This window comes from Rhinolophus ferrumequinum, unplaced genomic scaffold, assembly GCF_004115265.2.
Source record: "Rhinolophus ferrumequinum isolate MPI-CBG mRhiFer1 unplaced genomic scaffold, mRhiFer1_v1.p scaffold_87_arrow_ctg1_1, whole genome shotgun sequence".
Classification (NCBI taxonomy): Eukaryota; Metazoa; Chordata; class Mammalia; order Chiroptera; family Rhinolophidae; genus Rhinolophus; species Rhinolophus ferrumequinum.
The window spans coordinates 511,548-530,492 of NW_022680445.1; the positions used below are offsets into that span (position 1 = coordinate 511,548).

The following is an 18,945-nucleotide window of genomic DNA, read 5'->3' on the forward strand; positions in this document are numbered from 1 at the left end:
CAGTATTCAGCAAACAGAAATTACACCGAATAAGTATAGTGTTTGGAGAAGGGAAAAACAGACAAATTTGGACAGCAGGAGGAAGAACAGAGATAAGAATTGAAGGGGATATGGGGGGAAGGGGGGGGGAATAGAAGGCAGATGTTTTAAAACTGAAAAGACGGTACAGGACTGAATCTAGTTAGATTTTTGTCCAACTAAAGAAAGTTTTAACAAGTGTGGTTCCTTCAATGGCTGAAATCAATACCCACAAGTTCTTTGATACCACCCCCTTCAAAGGGTGGAGCCTTGTCTCCTCCCCATCAGCAGGGGTTATACTTCGACTACTGATGAGTCGAAGTCATGAGAGCTGACTTCCAGGGCTGGATCCAAATGGCATGTGGCTTTGCTCTCTCTTGGATCACTTGATCTGGGGGGGCCAGCTGCCATGTCGTGAAGACCCTCCAGCAGCCCCACGGAGAGGCCCAACAGACTAGGAACAGAGGCCCAAGTGGGCCACCTGAGCAAACCAACTTAGAAGCAGATCCTGTCGCCCTAGCTGAGCCTTCAGGTGACGGCAGCCCGAGCCCATGTCATGACTACAGCCGAGAGGAGTTGGATGGTTCCAGCTCAAGGTTTAAGGCACTCCCAAATTCCGGAGCCACAGAAACTGTAATTGTACATGTTTGTTGTTCACGCCACTGAGTTTTGCGGTCATGTGTTACACAGCAGTAGACAAATAGTACAGTACCCCATATAGAAAACAGGACTAGAAGGAGAAAAGCGACAGTGGGAAGTGAAAATTAAAATTCAAGAGACCCTGCTTTCCCATTTTGTGTTGTTGTTGTTTAAAGAGAGCCCAAGCAAATAGCTACCATATTGGTAATGTTCCTTTCCCTCTGCTGAAAATCAGGAGGAGGCCTCCAAATACAGTGGCAGACAGAGGGCTATAGACCGCCTCTCAGTCATGCCTTTGCCCGTGAGTTCACCAGCCATCCATTGAGTGCTTGTTGTCTGTCAGACCTGGCTTTTCTCCTGGATATGTAACAATGACACACAAATGCGCCTGTCTCTCAAGAAGCTTAGAGCCCAGTAGGAGAGACAAACATAAACAACTAATGGTGACAGGGTGATCATGAGTGAAGTAAAATGTGAGTCTGCCAAAGGATGTGAACCTTTCCTAGTTAGTTTGGAAAGTATGTATTTTCTAGAGCTTTTAATGGAAAGAGATCTTTTTAAAAATTGAGGCGATGCTATTGCTGTCTTCATAAAGTTTCATAAAAGAAACTTAAAGATGGGGCACTCAGTGACAGTGTTTATGTAATATTCCCCAAAGATGCACTTCTGACATTACGGTAGTTTATTACACTGTCCCAGTCTCTTTCCAATTTCAGAAATTAGTCTCTATTTTGCAGTTGTGCAGATTGAAACAGAATGCTATTGGGAAGTTTGTCCAAGGTATCAAAGCTAGTGAGTAAAGAAGCCAGGACCCAGGCAGCCTGGTTCCAGAGCCAGTAACGCCACCAACTCTCCTGCTCCTCAGTCATTTAACTCAAATAGAGAACTGGAATCTGGACAAGTTATGACTTGCCCAATGTCACATGACCAATTTCCACTTCTAATGGTGAACTAGCACTTCTCTGAAAACAGCTAGGAAGGCAGGACAAAACATTGATACAAACTAAAAGCAACAAACTAGTATTTCAGTAGTCCACAGTGATGGAGGCAAAAACTGGAGGTCAGGGCCCCCAAAGAGGCAAGGCCCCAGGAAAAGATTAAGGCCTTTATGGACCCCCAAAAGTGTGTATACTAGGCGCAAAGGCAAGCTGGAAATAAAGCATACTGTAAGCAGGTGGCTGTCTAGTCCCCATTGGGTTAAGGTGCCCTGCCCCACCCTGAGCACAGAAGCAAAGGCAAACCCTCTCTGGAAGACAGTGACTCCACTGAGAACCTCAAAGCTTTCCTTTGATTTTTTTCATACACAATACGCAGCATTCAAAGAAAAATTACCAAGACACAAGACTAAATGGTGGAAAACAAAGGGGGGAAAAGACAAGCAGAACAGACCCACAGAAGTCCAGATTTTGAGTTTTAAATGCAGTTTATAAGGCATCTGGATTAATAGGTTCAAGAAAGTCAGCAAGATGAATTTAATCAGAGAATTGGAAATAGTAATAAAATGAATCAAGTGAGAATTATAGGACTAAAAAAAATACAATAACTGAAATTAAGACCTCATTAGTTACAGCAGATTAAACACAGCTGAAAAAAGAATTAGTAAATGGGAAGCTAGCTCAGAAGAAAAGAGATTTTGGGATACACAAAAAAGGTAAGAGGCTAGAAAATAAAGAAAAGAGCATAAGAGATTTTGCTATGGACTGAATGTTTGTGCCACCCACCCAGATTCATGTGCTAAGACCAGTCCCCAATGTGATGGCGTTAGGTGGGTGGAGCCTCATGAGGGGGATTAGTGCCCTTATAAAAGAGACCCAAGAGAGCTCTCGTGCCCCTTCTGCCATGTAAGGACACAGCAAGAAGTTGGCTATCTGAGCCAGACACCAAATCTGCCGACGGCTTGATCTTGGACTTCTCAGCCTCCAGAACTGTGAGAAATAAATTGCTGTTGTTTTTAAACCACCCAGTTCGTGGTATTCTGTTATAGTAGCCTGAACTGACACAATTGACAGCACCAAGTAAAAGGTTTAAAATGCCTGTAATTGGTGTCCCGAGAGAGTGGCTCGGGAGGAGGAGAGGTAGATAAGAGGGTGGAAGCAATATCTGAAGTGATGAATGGCAGTGCCACGTGACTAGTGATCACCGAGCCAGGTCTAGCTTCAAGTTCAGCGCCTTTAAAACATTTTTATTATAGGGGTGGCCAGTTATCTCAGTTGGTTAGAGCGTGGTGCTAATAACACCGAAGTTGCCGGTTCGATGCCTATATGAACCACTGTGAGCTGCGCCTTGCTTAAAAAAAATAAATAACAGCAACAAAAAAACATTTTTATTGTGACATAACACAGAGAAAATTTCATTTTAAAAGTACTTGTTTAACCCAGGTCCAGAAGGTCAAGAAATAGGCTACAGGTCAAGGTCAAGAATAGAACAGTGCTGGCACGATAGAAGCTACTCCCCACACCCGTATCCGCTTCCTGATTGCACCTCCCAGTTTATTTTTGTGGTAATTTTGTGGTAATCCTTTTCTCTACTGTTTTAAAGCTCTGTATGTATTTCTAAACAGTACATTTTCATGTTATGTACTTTGGAAATCTGTGGATGGTAGAACTATTCTTACTTTCTTCTTTCGGTCTGCATTGTTTGCGAGATTTTTAAATCCATGTTTATACATCAATTTCATTGCTTGTGCAGTATACACCTCATCTATCTATGCATTCTCCGTTGGTGGACATTCTCGGGTCACTGAATAATCCTGTTTGGACATTCTTACACGTGTGCCCTGGCACACATGTGCACGTGCATCTCTAGAACATGCTCCTGGGGTGACATTGCTGAGTTCTTGAGAATGCCTGTCTTCCACCTTTTCAGTAATGCAAAAGCTCTTTAACAAAGTGGTGGCAATGGCTTGTCCTCCCACCAGCCGTGCAGAGTTCCCACATGCACTGCTCTTTCCACTTCAAATCACGGTGGCACCGTGTCCTCCCAAGGAGAGACACTCGACAGGCATCAGCTCTGTGCCCCAGCGTAGAAAGCTCATGTTAACTGCCTCAGAGGGGCCTATGTCCTCAGATCAATAACTGCCCGAAACCAAAACCTGTGTGGAGAGGGAAGGCTGGGCTGGTGTTTATTTTGGTCCTCTTTCTCCATGTAGACATTCCAAACAGAAACGTGGTAAGATTCTTTGATGAGCTGACATTTAGAGTTCTGAGTCTCCATATCAGTACACTGATACTGGTTGAGGTGAGAGTGACATGGTCCTTTTTCATCCCACTCCCCTGCGTCTGTTGGAGAAAGCCACTCCTGGAAGGACCACAGCAGATGTGAACAAGACGACGATTGCCCGCTCCAGGTTCATCCCCTGCCGCGTGTTCTCTCTCTGGAGGCAGACTTGGTTAGGGTCTGGAGTAGCTCCATCGCCATCAGACCCAGGGGACTGGCGCGATTTGAAGGGAAGAGACCTTGGAACACGTTCTCCAGCAGTGGTCCGGCTGGTTCATCAGACTGCTCCCCATCAGGACTGGTGCGGGGCTGAGAATCAGGCAGGCTTCGCAGCCCGCGGGTGAGCTTGGCCACGAAACTGCCTCTTTCCAGGGGCACTTAGCGCGTAAATTGCATTCGTAGCTTCTTCTTGTGGCTCTGAACATTCAAAAACACTGCTGGTGGTTGGCCCATTTCTGTTCTCCAGCTGTATCAGGATCCCCTGGAGGGCTCATGAAAACGCATATTGCTCGGGGTGCAGATACAGGTGGCCACGCCACACCCCAGAGTTTCTGGTTCAGTGGGTCTGGGGCGGAGCCTGACAGTTTTCTCCTTCTCACCGGTCGCAGCTGCTGCTGGTGGCAGTGCTGCTGGGCTTGGAAGCACACTTTGGGGACCACTGGTCTGGGTCATCCCGAGGCTTCATGCAGAAGAGCTATTTAGTGGAAACGTGTAACCATGCATTTTAGTGTACATGCATTTTAGTGTACAGACTGGGAAATCTACTCGGGTCAAATTGAGAATTCCTCAGATGTTCAGCGCTCCTGCTTGGCATCAACGTAGCGCATTCTGTGTCTTTAACGTCAGGGTTTCTGCTCAGGAGCCCGTGAAGTTAAAAATGACCTGGTCTGCTGCACCCTTCTAACTGCTGTAGCACATACACATGACACACGATGACGTTAAACTAAGGAGCTTAAATTAAAAGCAAATTTTCCTGTCCAGAAAGTCATCTGTTGATCATTTGGCTTAATTAAAATTAGGTCTGTCGTATACTTACTGTGACCCACTCCCCTGGTATGCCTCCACCATGCTGCGAATTGATTAAAGGAACTATAAAACGCACTCAGTCCTGGCTGGCGCTGAGCTATAAAGTCACATTGCCCTCTGTCTTGATCTGAGAAGGCAGAAACTTCTGGCACAGGATGGATATACTTAATAAAAATGAATAGAAGTTTGCAATGAAAAGTTGCTTTAAGGAACACCGGAAGCCCTCAGGAGAAGGCTGAGCAGTTCATAACTCGGGTATACTGTTGGCCGTGAATGTGGTGGGACTGGCCGGGGGTTCACCTCATCCACTGGTCAGTGGATGACGCTGATGGTGCACGCCTTGCTCGTGTGTGGAGTACCTGCAGGCAGTGCCTGTTCCAGTGTGTTTTCAGAACCACACACAGCAACCAACTGGGATGGTAATCCTGAGAACACTGAAGCCAGCCTGCATCCATCTTGTGAAAATCATCATGACTGGAGAACTGTGTAATCAAGTGATGACTTAGAATGTCGTTTTGTGAGTATTATGTTGATAGGCTGATCGACGATTGTCTGTGACATCAGGGTTCATGATGATTTATTTCTAAGAGATGGAGAAAATAATTTTCAAGATTTGTGGCCTCCCCCGGGTCCCCCCCAACCCTCTAGTGGCCATGATTCTGAAAATAATCTATAACCCCAGCCTAAGCAGAGGTCAGCTTTCCTGTCTCTTCCTGAAGTTTCATTCCACCCGCATACCTCAAAGGTTTGTTTTTATTGGGTCTGTTTTGGGCAGATGGACACATGAATACAAGCTATAAATACAGTGGTCTCTTTGGTTCTTTCATGCTAACAGCTGTGACTGGTGGCTGAGCCCAGCAGCCCTTCCCAGAGTTGATTTTCTGAGACACCCACTTCCTTGAGTTGTCATTAGTTTATATGGAGTTATTGCTTGTTTTCAGGATTTACACACTTTTAATGGAATGTTCGTAAACTCAGTATACGAAATGATGGCCCAGATGTTTATTAATTCTGTCCCTGGGGGAGGGACGCAGAGCAGGGGCGGGGCTGACGAGTGGTCAGCAGCAGCACACCCCTGGGCACTGGGCAGGTGCAAACGGATTCAGTTAAATGTAGGTCTCCTGGATGTGGCCCTACCAGGCGTGATGCACAACAAAAGGGACAGGACATAGGTGTAAATTATTCATTGCAGAGCAGTGACTGGAATCCACTGGTTCTGCCCCTGGAAGGCTGTCAATTTTGTGCTCCACCGTAGGCCACGTAGGGGAAGAGACATGGTTCAGGAACGGGGAGGCTTCTCGAGAGTACTAAACCTTTGAGCTGAACCTTACAGCAATGGTGGACCAAGCGGGTGGGGGTCGGGGGCTCAAAGAACAACATGAACAGGCATGAAAGTGGGACAGAGGCTGGAACATACGTTGGTCTCATTGATTGGATCTGCAGGCAGAGGCCAGGTGACACAGCCCTGGTGGGCTGCGGTGGGCGGTTGGGTTTTATTTAGAAGCCATTGGGGGAGGCCAGCGTCCCTCCATCTCCCCTCAGCCACCGCTGTCCACATAGTGCCTCACAAAAGGCAGGACCTCCCCTCCCTTTCTTCACTGGACGTCCATCCGCAGTTCCCAGCACGCTCCCACTTGCCCAACCTCCTCAGCTCGGCTCAACGCCACTTTCTTCAGAGGCCTTTCCTGACCCCCGCTGCCTACCCTGCCTCAGTATTCTCTCCTTTCTCTTCAAAGAACTTACCATGATTTGCAGTTGTACGTATATTGACCTTTTCATTTTTATTTATGTTGCCCCTGTGGGATGGTCACTTCTGTGGTACACGCGTGCTGTGAGCCACACATCCTATGCCTGCATACATACCCGTATGCATAGACGGGGCTTGGCCTGTCTGGCGTGCAGTTCGGGTCCAGTAAATAATTGTTTATTGAATTAATCAGTGCTTTTTTTCCCCAAAGAACATTCCTCATTCAGTGTCTTCCCTGCATATTTTTTCAATAAATGAGATAAAAGACGAATTTTAATAAAAATAATATCTTTCTAAAATATATTCAAATGTAAGTACTTATGTATTGCGCTGATATAAGCACAAATGTAAACCTTTCTCAATAAAATCTTTGCTTGAACCATCATCGTACAGCCCCCTCTGGGATATTATAAACCATGTTTCTAATGTGACCAGAATTTTCCCTGCTCTTAAAATATTTCTTTTTAAATAGCTTAGAATTCGAAAATTTTTGATGGCTGAACGTCTAATAGAGGCAGTCAGGGAAAGTGAAATTTCTAGCCACCACCTATATACACTCTTTAAAAATTCCCAGGTTATCAAAAATAGCTTGGGGAATGAAACCTTCAAGTTTTTTCAGCAACCAGGTTAACACAGGTGTCATACGTTGCATAAGGAGTCTCCAGTTTTCAAATCTCTCAACTCCATTCCACATTGAAACTGTCCTACGCAGAATTTAATTTTTCTTCAGTCCAGAACAGGAGAGTCTCGGACTGCCTCTGGGTCCTTCCTTCTGCACATCAGGCACCATTCCTGTTAATATCCTTAACCAGATATTAAAACAGCCCCAGCCGCTTGAGCTGTGTGGTGGTTTGAATTTGGATCCATGGAAGATTCAGGCGGTAATTCCCCAGATCGTAAGGAGGCATGCAGTTGAGGCTCGCGGCGTAAAGTGTTTCCGCTCTCAGGCCCGCCAGTTCTGCTGGTGGCTGGCAGAGTCCCCAAGTCTCCTCTCCGTGGCCCAGGTGTAACGCGTGTTCTCTTTCCTCCCCAGCCCAGTGACTTCTCCGTGTCTCTCAAAGCATCAGGGAAGAACAAGCATTTCAAGGTGCAGCTTGTGGACAATGTGTACTGCATCGGGCAGCGGCGGTTTCACACCATGGACGAGTTGGTGGAACACTACAAAAAGGCCCCCATCTTCACCAGCGAGCATGGGGAGAAGCTCTACCTCGTCCGAGCGCTTCCGTGATGCCCTCCCGGTAGCCCCTGCCACCTCCTGGCCTTGGTGCCACACTCACTTCCCCAGAGCCAAGCGGATGGCCCCAAGAAGACGTGGTCGGTCACGGGCTGTCCAGCAGAGGGTCCACTCTGTCCAGTGGCTCATCCCCTATTGGCTTCCTTTACTGGTTGATCTTTCTGTCCAGGTTGTTTGTTTCCATCTTCCTCCCCTTCGCCATCCCAGGTCCTCACTCCACGTTCAAGGCCACCCGGCTCCTGGCCAGTTTGAGAGGACGACAGGTGGAAGAGGGGCAAGTTTATTCACTTTATTCCTTCTTAGTTGGAAACAGCCTTAGTCTGTTCCACTTGTTCACGCTATCAGCACCCCTCCGTAAGAAGACATCGGGCACAGCCGGGATGCACCAAAGCTGCCGTTGACAAGGGACCTGCAGCGCACTCCAGAGGTGGCGTCTCAGGAGTGCTCTGGGCTCTCGCATACCAGGCAGCACAGGCGAGGGGCCCGGTGCCAGCAGCCCTTGTCTGTGTCCTCTGCCCTTACCTGGCTCCCAGACTCACCAAGGAGTCAGTGCGTGTGCTGGTGGCAATCCTGGAACCACCAGGGCAGATAGTGGGGAAGCTGTCCAGTGCCTTTGGGGCTGTGCTTGCAATAAAGAAAGAATTTCCTTGAAGGCCAGTCTGCAAGAGGGACCGGTGACTCAGAAAGACAGATGTTTTGGTAATTTACCCCCAAATGTGCCATCCGCCTAGTGCTTTTTCCTCTCGCCCTTTGGCTTGTTTAAATTTCATAATTATGTATTTAATTCTCAAAGTAATATGTATCTGTAGCCATTTGTTGACACTAATACAGATGATTAAGGAAAACAGCTGATCTTTGGAGAAGGGGAGTTACCAACACTTTACACACACACACACACACACACACACACGCACCATATACATATATATATGTGTGTGTGTGTATATATACACACACACACATATATATATATAAAATTTGCTTTACAGGGAAGTTTTTCAGGGTTTACAAAAGAATATGTGATTGGTAATAAGAGACACAGAATGTTTATGAAGAAATTACATTTTCTTTTTTCTTTACATTTGAACTTCTTTATAGTTTAAATATACAGTCTTGAGATGGCACATTCCTACAGTTGAAGAAGGGGTCTTCAGACCTCCTAAACTTGCATACTCAGTTTTTTGGATATTGTAATAAAAAAAAAGTATTATGACAAAACTGTGTGTGTGTTTATCTTTGGGAAACTCTGACTCCAGGAATGGGGGCAGGCAGTGCTTGCCACAGTTACTGAACATGCAGTGCCAAAAGGGAAACAGTTTTCGAGAGGAGTTTAACACATTTATTACTTGTGTGTTTAATTTTTCTACTACCACATTTTTTTGTATATTGAAATAATAAATTTTAACTAGTGAACCTCTAAGAGAAAGCAGAATCGCAAGCTTGGTTTGAACTTTTTAGTCTTTGTTAAAGACTGTTTTCCCAGACTATTGTCCGTTGATCTTCTCACCTCTAGCTTTGCATTCTTCACTCATGTCTCACTATCATTGGCTCAGTCGGAAGCACTTACCAAATAGTTGCAATGTGCCAGGTACTGGGACTATAGTCACGTGACACAGGGTTGTGCCTTCGTGGGCTATTATAGCTAACGTGATTGAATGCTCCCTTTGGGCCAGATACGGTATCCTCATTTATTCCCATCACAACCCGTGAGGTGGGTGCTCTCTTCCCCATTATACAGATGGAGAAGATGAGGCACAAAGTAAATGCACAAGGGCCCATGGCTGGTCCATGGTAGGGCAGGGCTGCAAACCCGGAGCTGGCCCTGCCCCTCCCATACGGAAGCTTCCAGGAGAAATAAAGTTATTTTATTGAGAGTTTGCACCAAATCTATCATTCCTGTTTGCTGTGAGTTGATTGCATCTTTTTGTTGCCTTTCATATAAATTAGAAGTTTGATGGTAAGTTGGAGGTTTGGTGCCCGGTACCTGACATTGGGGGCACCCAGTTATATAAGAACAGACATCCAGGTGAATGAGGCAGATAGTTGCCTTGGACAAAACACATTGCTTCTGTACCTGCTCCATGGCAGGGACAATTCCTCGTGACTCTTTCAGGTCTCACTATTGTGTATTCCATTTGGACCTTAAGCTAGAATCCCCCTAGATGGTGGGTGCCTAGACAGCTGATGGACTGATTTATGCATAGCAATTCAGTAAGAAACAAAGGACAAGACAGATACATAGTTTGGCTTCAGGAACTTCTTTAAGGCTTATCGCTGTGATTGACAATTATTTCCAGTCTCGTCCCAAACCACAATGAGAGTCCTCCGGCCACCTGGGGCAGATCAGAATTCCTGTTTATGAAGGATCCAGCACCCACAAGCGTCCTGGCATCCTTTGGACCAGTGGAGGATGGATTGAGTCCCAGGATGAGCCTGCTGGTAGAATGGAGGTGGGAGGGTGTCAAGGCACGGGTCCCCATGTGGTTTGGAGTGCGGACTGCCCGTGCTCTGTCCCGGTGGCACTGCTGCCATCACCTTCCTGCATGTCCAGAGATTTCCTGGACAAATCTTGTTTTGCTGTTCCCTTGCCTCTGCAGAGACAGCAAAGGATATTAAAGTTCAGTCCTTTTTTAGCTGTGTGGTTCTGCACATCTATTTTCACTAACTGTGCCTTCAGTTTTCATAAACAGCCCCACCGAAGTACAGTGTAGAAGTACCTTTCGCACGTGGTGTATGCCCAGTGCCACTAAATCATGTTTCTAGGAGCTAGAACCGTCCATCTTTTCTCCCAAAGTGCATCACAAATTAAAATCTTAAATTATAATTAGACTATTTATAACCACGGAAACATTTCCAAACAAAGTGTTTTTGGTGCCAGTACAATTTTGTCTGGTTTCTATGTGTTAACTGGTTTATAATTTACTTTTCTACCGTTTCTACTGCCCAGTGCCAGAATGCCAAAATAATTTCTTAAGACCAGAGTTCAGAACTGAAGATAGAAAGCTTTCTTTTAAAATACTGCTTTTCAATAAATACAGGTTGAGTTTTGGCTGTTTTCTCCCTGGAATCCAGCGTTATGCAGCTTAGTTGTTAATGGGATCATTTCTGTGCCAACACCTGGCCGAGGTGCCAGCTGCTCTCCCATGAAGCAGCCCCTAATCCAGACTTCAGAGCTCCTGCCCACAGCCAAACGTGGGAGGGGTTCCGGGTTGTCATTAGCCCTGTGACTGTAGGCAAATGTTCCGGCTTCTCTGAATGTGTTTGCTCACAAGGAAATGGGGCTGCTCTCCGTCGACTTAAGTGCCAGGGTTGAGTAAGGACTGACTACCTGATGAACTGTGTGTGACATGATACACGACAGTCGTCCCTGCCAGTCAGGCCTCCTGTGTGGCACGTAATGTATTTGACCTTTTTCCTCTCTTGGAAGTCATCACCGGTGCCTCATTCTCCATGGGCTTCCTGGGGGGCCCCAGTGTAGCGCTCTGGCTCCATCAGACCCTCGCTGTGCTCTGCACCCAGCAGTCTAAGAGCCAACCCACCCCTGCTTTTTACAGACTTCAAGTATTTGAAGAGGTGTTGCTCCCGCAACCTCATTCTAAACGTCTTTCATTAGAAGCCCAGGCCCAAAAGCCATGCTGGGCGTTACTCAGCCCTCACCTCACAGCCTTACCTCGGGTAGCTGACAAATTCATATCCCGAAAAATAAGCCTCTCTGGAGAGGGAAACATCTTTGTTTTGTCCCTGGCAAGGGGCATTGAACACCCTGCATGTTTCATGTGAGGAAGTCCTTAAATTTCTCAGCCTGAGCAGACTACACAGTGGTCAGTGAGCACTGGGCAAAAGTTGAGTAAGGCAACTGATGTCCAGAAAAACCTTTGCCACCTGTCTTAGCTCGGACTGCTATAACAAAATACTGTAAACTGCGTGGCTAATAAACAACAGGTTTATTTCTCAGTTCTGGAGGCTGGAAGTCCAAGATGAGAGTGCAAGCATCGGTCTGGTTCTGGTGAGAGCCCTCTTCCAGGCTGCAAGCATCCAACTTACTGTGTCCTCCCATGGCGGGAAGAGCCAGCTGGGTCTCTGTCCTCTTATAAGGACACTAGTTCCGTTTGTGAGTGCTCCACCCTCACCACCTAATTACCTCCAAAGGCCCCACTTCCTAATACCGTCACATTGGGGGTTAGATTTCCACATAGGAATTTGGGGGGGGTGCAAACATTGAGTTCCTGATAACCGTCTTCTCAACAGGCGGTACCCCCACTGCTCTAGGGAAGCTGGCCATTGCTGTTCTACATACAGCTCACGCAGACCAGGGGGTTGTAGTCGCAGCTGTGAGCAGACGCTCCTCCATGCAGTTTCTCAACCACTCATTCTGACTGGCAGGGGGCAGGGGCAGGCGTCTGCATTTTTAACATGCTCCCTTAAAACTAACTAGCTGTCAGAGATTGTGATGTGGACCTTCGGGGCCTGCACTGGCGGGTACTGTTCTAGTCTCGTACTTGAAACGTTTGGGGAAATCACAACTCCCACCGCCTTGTGCACGCGCACGTTACTGACGATACGGACTTTCAGCATGTCCTTTCTTTGAATCCTAGGGAGAGAAATGTCTGATTTTGAATGCCTAGGATGTTTTTTTGTTTTGTTTTGTTTTTACTTTTAATAGTCCTTATTTGCCTACACCTCCGTTTGGATTTCTCACATCACAGCCACTAGCCATACAAGCTAACAGGAAAGATTCATGTTCCATCTTTGGAGGACGCTGTTACTTGACACTGAGTTATTACTGAAGATGGATGAGCCTGACAGCTGGTGTTAAAAACTCATTTTGACAGCTATTTAAAATATATGGCCTCCTCCCTTGGGGGTGGGCATTTGGCCAGCTCCTGGGCTTGGGGACCAGGTTCTGCAGCCAAAGTCGGGAACCAGAGGTCCAGAGCCTTGTCCTTGAGCTCCAGCTGATGGGTGATGGCAAGAACAGGTTATGGTTGGGGAAACCCTAAGTCCGAGGAGACAGTGGTCCTACCTTCATGGTCATCGAGTCTGCTGACTTCGGCGTCCACGCTGGGTGTAGCCGTGTGGCCTCCACCAAGTTCTGAAACCAACCTCGGCACCTTAATGGCCTCAGAACATGGGCAGAGCTGCGCTGTCTACACAGGTATTTAAGGATGATGCCACAAGTTGTTAGATATTATACATTTAGATAAGGTGGACTGCTTTGCATACTAATGTAAGATGCTTAGAACTGTATACAGCTTTCAAATGATCTTAATGCAAAGGGAAAAATAGATTAATATGCTCAATTATGATCTAAATAAAGCCTAGGGATCTGAGTCTGCAGACCACATCAGCTTGCAGAACCACAGAGACAGTGTATTCAAATGATTTCAACCTAGAACTCCATCTAGTCACAGATGGAATTCAGACGCTAGCAGTATTCATTTCTCTGAAGGCAAGGAGTTCACTTCTAGAGCCATGAATAGTAGAGAATAATAAAACATGACCTGGAAGTAATAGAACCAACTAAGATATATTTGCCCACCTAGAACGTAGATGTTGGAATAGCATCCAAATCAAGTTAATTCATCATAGTATCATTAGGTGTTGCAGGTTTAGAGGTGCTGTCTTTGCTAAAAGTTCTTTCGGATCTTTGGGAAAAGTCTACCAAAACTGTGGGGGAAACTTTGACTCTTGATAGTAGATCTTTAAGGGTTGCTTTTTTTTTTTTTTTTCCTTCCAGGATACCAGTTACAAAACTAGAAATCATTTTGAAGAATTAGAGGCATTTTTTTTCTTCTTCACACTTCTTATTTGCTAAATTTTCTATAGTTGATATGAATTATCTGAGTGAAAACTACATAGAAAAAAAGGCTTATGCATTTTAAATTGCATGGACCAAAGCTGAGTGAATAAAAATCAACGTTCAGTTGGTTGTACTGGTTGTAGAAAAATATTTAGCAAAAAAATATATGGGCTGTGACCTTTGCTTGGTTTCCTGGTGGTACAAGAAAATAATTTTATCTTTAGTCAATATTTTCATCAAAAACTCCTATGAAAAATATGATTGCCAAATATAGAAACGTAAGGAAGTCAATTGACAGCAGAGTGGGCGTTACAGAATACTGAATTCATAACCTAGATCATGAAAATCTCTTGAGAACTTTCTCCGTAAAGCCTGCCCTGACCACCCTGATCTCCCTCTTCCACTGCTTTTTCTTCTATAGTACCTATCAATTTCTAACATACTCAATTTATTTATTTACTTTGGTTATTATTTACTATCTGTACACACACGTACCTCACACACAGCAAGGATTAAGTTCTGCAAAGGTAGGGTAATTTGTTAACTGGTGTAAGCCAAATAGAACAGTGCTTTTAACACAATAGGTACTCGGTAAATATTTAATAGCACTGAATGAATCAACCTGAGAGAAATGGACTGTATGCTTTGAGTCCTCTCCTACCCAAAAACGCCCTTACATTGCCCTTGAAGAAGAATGCTTGCTTGACTGGATGTGGTTTCTGTAACACATTTTTTTCTTTCAAAATCTTAAATCTTCTGACTTTTATGGCATTTAGTCAAAGCAGCCCCACTTCCGTCTGCACGCCACCCTTCTCACCTGCATCAGGTGTTCCTGCCTCTCTCATTTACCAACCCCCACACCGCACTCCACCGCCCACACCACTGTCTTCTTTCATAAGGTCCTTCTCCATCCCCAATACATCATTCCTATTCTCAACTAGGAATTTAGTCTGTTCCCTTGTTGCACTCTGCTCTACTAAATAGTAACATTTTTATGAGACTCATTTAACTTTAATGCCCAAACAAGATTTGGATAGAATGAGAAAGGAAAAATAACAAGCTAATCTCACTTATATATTTGAAAACAGCAAATCATATAAAGCAATGTAACTAAATAGTAACTTTGAACTGCACTGCCTGCACATAATTTCTGTCCTCCCTCCACCATCTATCCTTCCCGAACCTCTGCTTCCCTCTCATCACTTGATTTACATGGAAGGCCCATCGGCTCCCTCCTGTCCGCCAGAGAGAGCCGATGAAATCTAAGCGCTAGACTCCTAATGGGCTCCAAGTCTCCTTCGAACCTCGGTTCTTCAAAGTCTCCTAATCGAAACTGTCCTCACCATTCCACAAACAGGCTCAGTCATGCATACAGGCTTCCTGCATTTGCTCACTTCCTTCCACAGCCATTTTTGTAACCGGAGTAAGTGCGTCTGCCCACCAAGCCTTACTGTCCTGGCTGCATGCCATCTCCTCCTTTATCAGGCCACCCCTTCTCTGGAAGGCCTATGGCATCGATCTGGCAGCAGGGCTGTACTTTATCATTGCTGGCCAACTTCTCTGGTGTCTGTGTATATCTTTTCTCTCCCATTAGACTATCAACAATTTAGGTTGAATCATATGAAATTGCCTTTTTTTTTTTTTTTGAGGTCAAATTGGTTGAACATTGGCAATTTCATAGGGCTCACCCTGAAAACTTTTCTCAAAGTTCTTAATACTGTGCTCCCTGTACCTAGTATGTGCTTAAGAAATATTTGTTGATTTGAATTAAAAAAGAGAACCTATAAAATAAGACGATAACATCCTTCTCTAGTTAAATTAGAGTTAGACTAATCCCATTTTAAAGCACTAAAAAGGAAGCCTTGACATAATCCAACGTTGGCTATGAAGAGTATATATATTCTAGGTCCCGGTGCAACTTTGATTTACCCCGAGTTTGCCCACGCGAGCCTTGGAGAAGACAGACCATCTGGCTCTCGTGTCTCCAGCCTGATTAAGACCACATGTCATCTGAAAATGAGCCAGGGTCTCATACAGTAGAGCTGTTATTTCTTATCTATCTAAATAATCTACCACAGAACTTCTGGAAAATCCCTCACAATGGACAGCACATGTGGTCTGTGACCTTTTTCTTTTTCTTTTTTTAAGGAGGGCGCAGCTCACAGTGGCCTATGCGGGGATTGAACCGGCAACCTTGGTGTTATTATCATCATGCTCTAACCAACTGTGCTAACCAGCCACTCCAGTGACCTTTTTCTTAATTGTGGCAAAGTACACATAATAGAGGTATCATCTTTATCATTTCTAAGTGTGCAGTTCAGTGGCACTAAGTGCATTCACGTCGTTGGGCAACCATCAGCACCATGCACATCCGGAACTCTTCATCTCACAAAACTGAAACTGTGCCCATTAAAAAACACCTCTCCATTCTCTCCACCCTCCCCCAGCCCCTGGCAACCCTTCTGCTTTCTGTCTCTATGAATTTGACTACTCTAGGGACCTCATATAAATGGAACCCTACAACATTTGTCTTTTTGCGACTGGCTAACGTCACTTAGCATAATGTCTTCAAGATTCATCCATATTGTAGCATGTGTCAGAATTTCCTTCCTTTTTTCTGAGAAGGCAAAATGTTGAGACAAACTGGAAAATAATGTGGCAGTTCTTGTAAAGTTAAATATACACTTATTACATGACGCAGCAATCCCACTTTATGGTGTTTATGTAGATAAAAACTTATTTTCACACAAAAATCTATGCATAAATAGCAGCTCTATTTATAACTGTCAACAACTGGAAACAACCCAAACATTTTTTCAATAGATGAATGGACAAACGGACTGTGGTTGTTCCATACAATGAAATAATACTGAGCAACAAAAAGGAACAAATTATTGATTCAAACACTTGTATAAAAAAAAGTGAAAGTGAAAATGAAAGAAGACAGTAACAAACAGTTATATACTATATGATTCCATGTATATGGCATTCTCAAAATGACCATATGGTGGTGATGGAAAACAGGTCAGTTGTTGCCAAGGGTTCAGGGTCTGGAAGAACTGGATTAAAGGGTAGCATGGGGGACATTTGGAGGATGATAGAAACTGTCCTGTATTCTGATTGTGGTAGAATTTCCTTCCTTTTTAAGGCTGAATAATATTTCATTGTATGTACAGAGAGTGCCAAAAGACTATACACATTTTAAGAAAGGAAAAAAAAACTGTATTAAAATTGTTAATACACTGAATGACACTAGTATTCATTTGATTAATGCCATCTTTTGAGCGAACGTCATACTACACATTGCTACGTAATTCAATTCAACTACAAAAAGTAATACATAGATAGCATCTCTTAAAATGTGTATACAGTTTTTTGGCATTGCCGGTGTATATACCACTTTTTGTTTTTCCATTCACCCATTGATGGTTACATGAGTTGCTTCCACCTTTTGGCTATTGTAAAATGTTGATTTGAACATGGATGTATAAAAAGCTCTTGGAGATCCTACTGTCAATTCTTGTGGGCATATACCCAGGAGTGGAATTGCTGAATCATACGGTAATTCTATTTTTAATTACGGGGGAATCACCATACTGTTTTCCTTAGGGGCTGCACCATTTCACATTCCTACCATTGATACACAAGGCTTCCAATTTCTCCACATCCTTGCCAACACTTGTTATTTTCTGTTTCTTTGATAGTAGCCATCCTAATGGCCATGACTATTGTGACATTTTTATAAAACTTAGAGAACATGTCACACCATTAGAACTCAATCTCACACCTATAACTGCATGTAGGAGCTTAAACTGACATGTGTATGTATCCTCAAACCCACACACATCATGGCATTAACAAGTACACTCAACTTACATTTTACGATCTCGGAAAATTAATTTTTATTTACTTTGACTCCTATGTGTGATGCATGCAGTGTAGTTTCCCCTCTTGTAGAAAAGCTGAAATCTGAAAGCAAGTGGTCATGAAACTGGAGATTAGTCTTAACAGGAAGTTGATTCTAGAAAATAATTAACATTTACAATCAGCCAAAGTAAACAATAGAGAGTAATCTTGTCCCAACAGTCCTCACTGTCCCTTTACCTATAACTTTAATGGATTTAATCCATTAGCATTGATACAGGCAATCCAACCCAAATGGGACAGTGTGACGCCAGATGGAGTTCTGTATCTGTCTCTGCACACCTTCCTTACCCTGGTTCATTCATACATACATATGTAGCTCTTCATTCAATCAGTGTTTAGATGCTGGTCCCTGTGTTAGCTTGTTCACATGCTAGTGCCAAGCTGATGGTATGAGAAAAACCACACCCAAAGGAAGGAGGAATAGATGGAAGGAGGGGGATTGGATATTGATGGTAGGGACAAGCCTCTGTTGGTACCTGGAAAAAGGAAGGGACAGTGGATACAGTTCGCTTGTAGATAGATAACCAGATGGTGATGGGTGCCTGTCTCATGGCTCTCTGTCCCCAGGCTGTCAGTAGGAGATTTTTGTGTCTTCAAGAATGGCTTTTGAACATAGAAAAGATTCTAAAAGGGAGTTACTTAAGTTTTAGAAAAATAGTTACCAATCCCTGGTTCCCTTAAGTTTTTAAATTCTGCTCACCAATCTTCTTATTCTATTTATAAATTGGGCATTTAGCAATTCCTTTTAATTACTTTGATTAATATCTAGTTTCATTTTAAAATGGAATTAAATAACCTCCTTTAAGTATTTTAAATTGCATTTATATGTCTATTCAATTTCCTTTTTTAAGTACTTTAGTTGCCTAATAAACAAACCTTTCCAAGTACTTTCCAAGCACTAAGTAATCCTTGGAAATCTGATAAATTAAACTTATAACTATGGGGAGTCTTAAGCTTTTTTAAATGTTCTGATGTTATTAATGCATTTACTAAGATTACAACCTAAATTCAAAAGTCTAAATTCAATTATACGTTTTAAATTAACAGGCCAAATTCTCGTAAATATTATAAATACATAAACTACCCACTATGCACAGATTTTTCTTATATTAAAAATACTAATGCTATAGCTTAATTCTCTTAAATGTTTCTATATTTAACTCAAAATCTTCCTGGGACTAAGAAATATCTACAAAAGCAATCATTGTCAACCCAGCAGTGTTGATGTGATGTTCTTAAGAGCTTTCTGGGTTTGTGTTCTCAGCTGGGGGATTCTTTTTATGATCAGAGAGGCCCCAGCTCACACACTGACTGGGTTCTTGCCTGAAGCAGGCGGGT

General features: G+C 43.9%; 1 protein-coding gene across 3 annotated transcripts in view; it reads left to right on the forward strand.

Annotated features, from left to right (window-relative positions):
* The window catches only part of NCK2 (NCK adaptor protein 2), a 139,740-nt gene extending 130,957 nt beyond the window's left edge, over positions 1-8,783 (forward strand). For all 3 annotated transcript variants that reach the window (XM_033102359.1, XM_033102360.1, XM_033102361.1), the window contains exon 5: positions 7,680-8,783. In XM_033102359.1, the coding sequence (XP_032958250.1) occupies positions 7,680-7,874 (195 nt within the window). In that variant the 3' untranslated portion in view covers positions 7,875-8,783. The remainder of the gene's footprint in view (positions 1-7,679) is intronic.
* Positions 8,784-18,945: the final 10,162 nt, after the last annotated feature.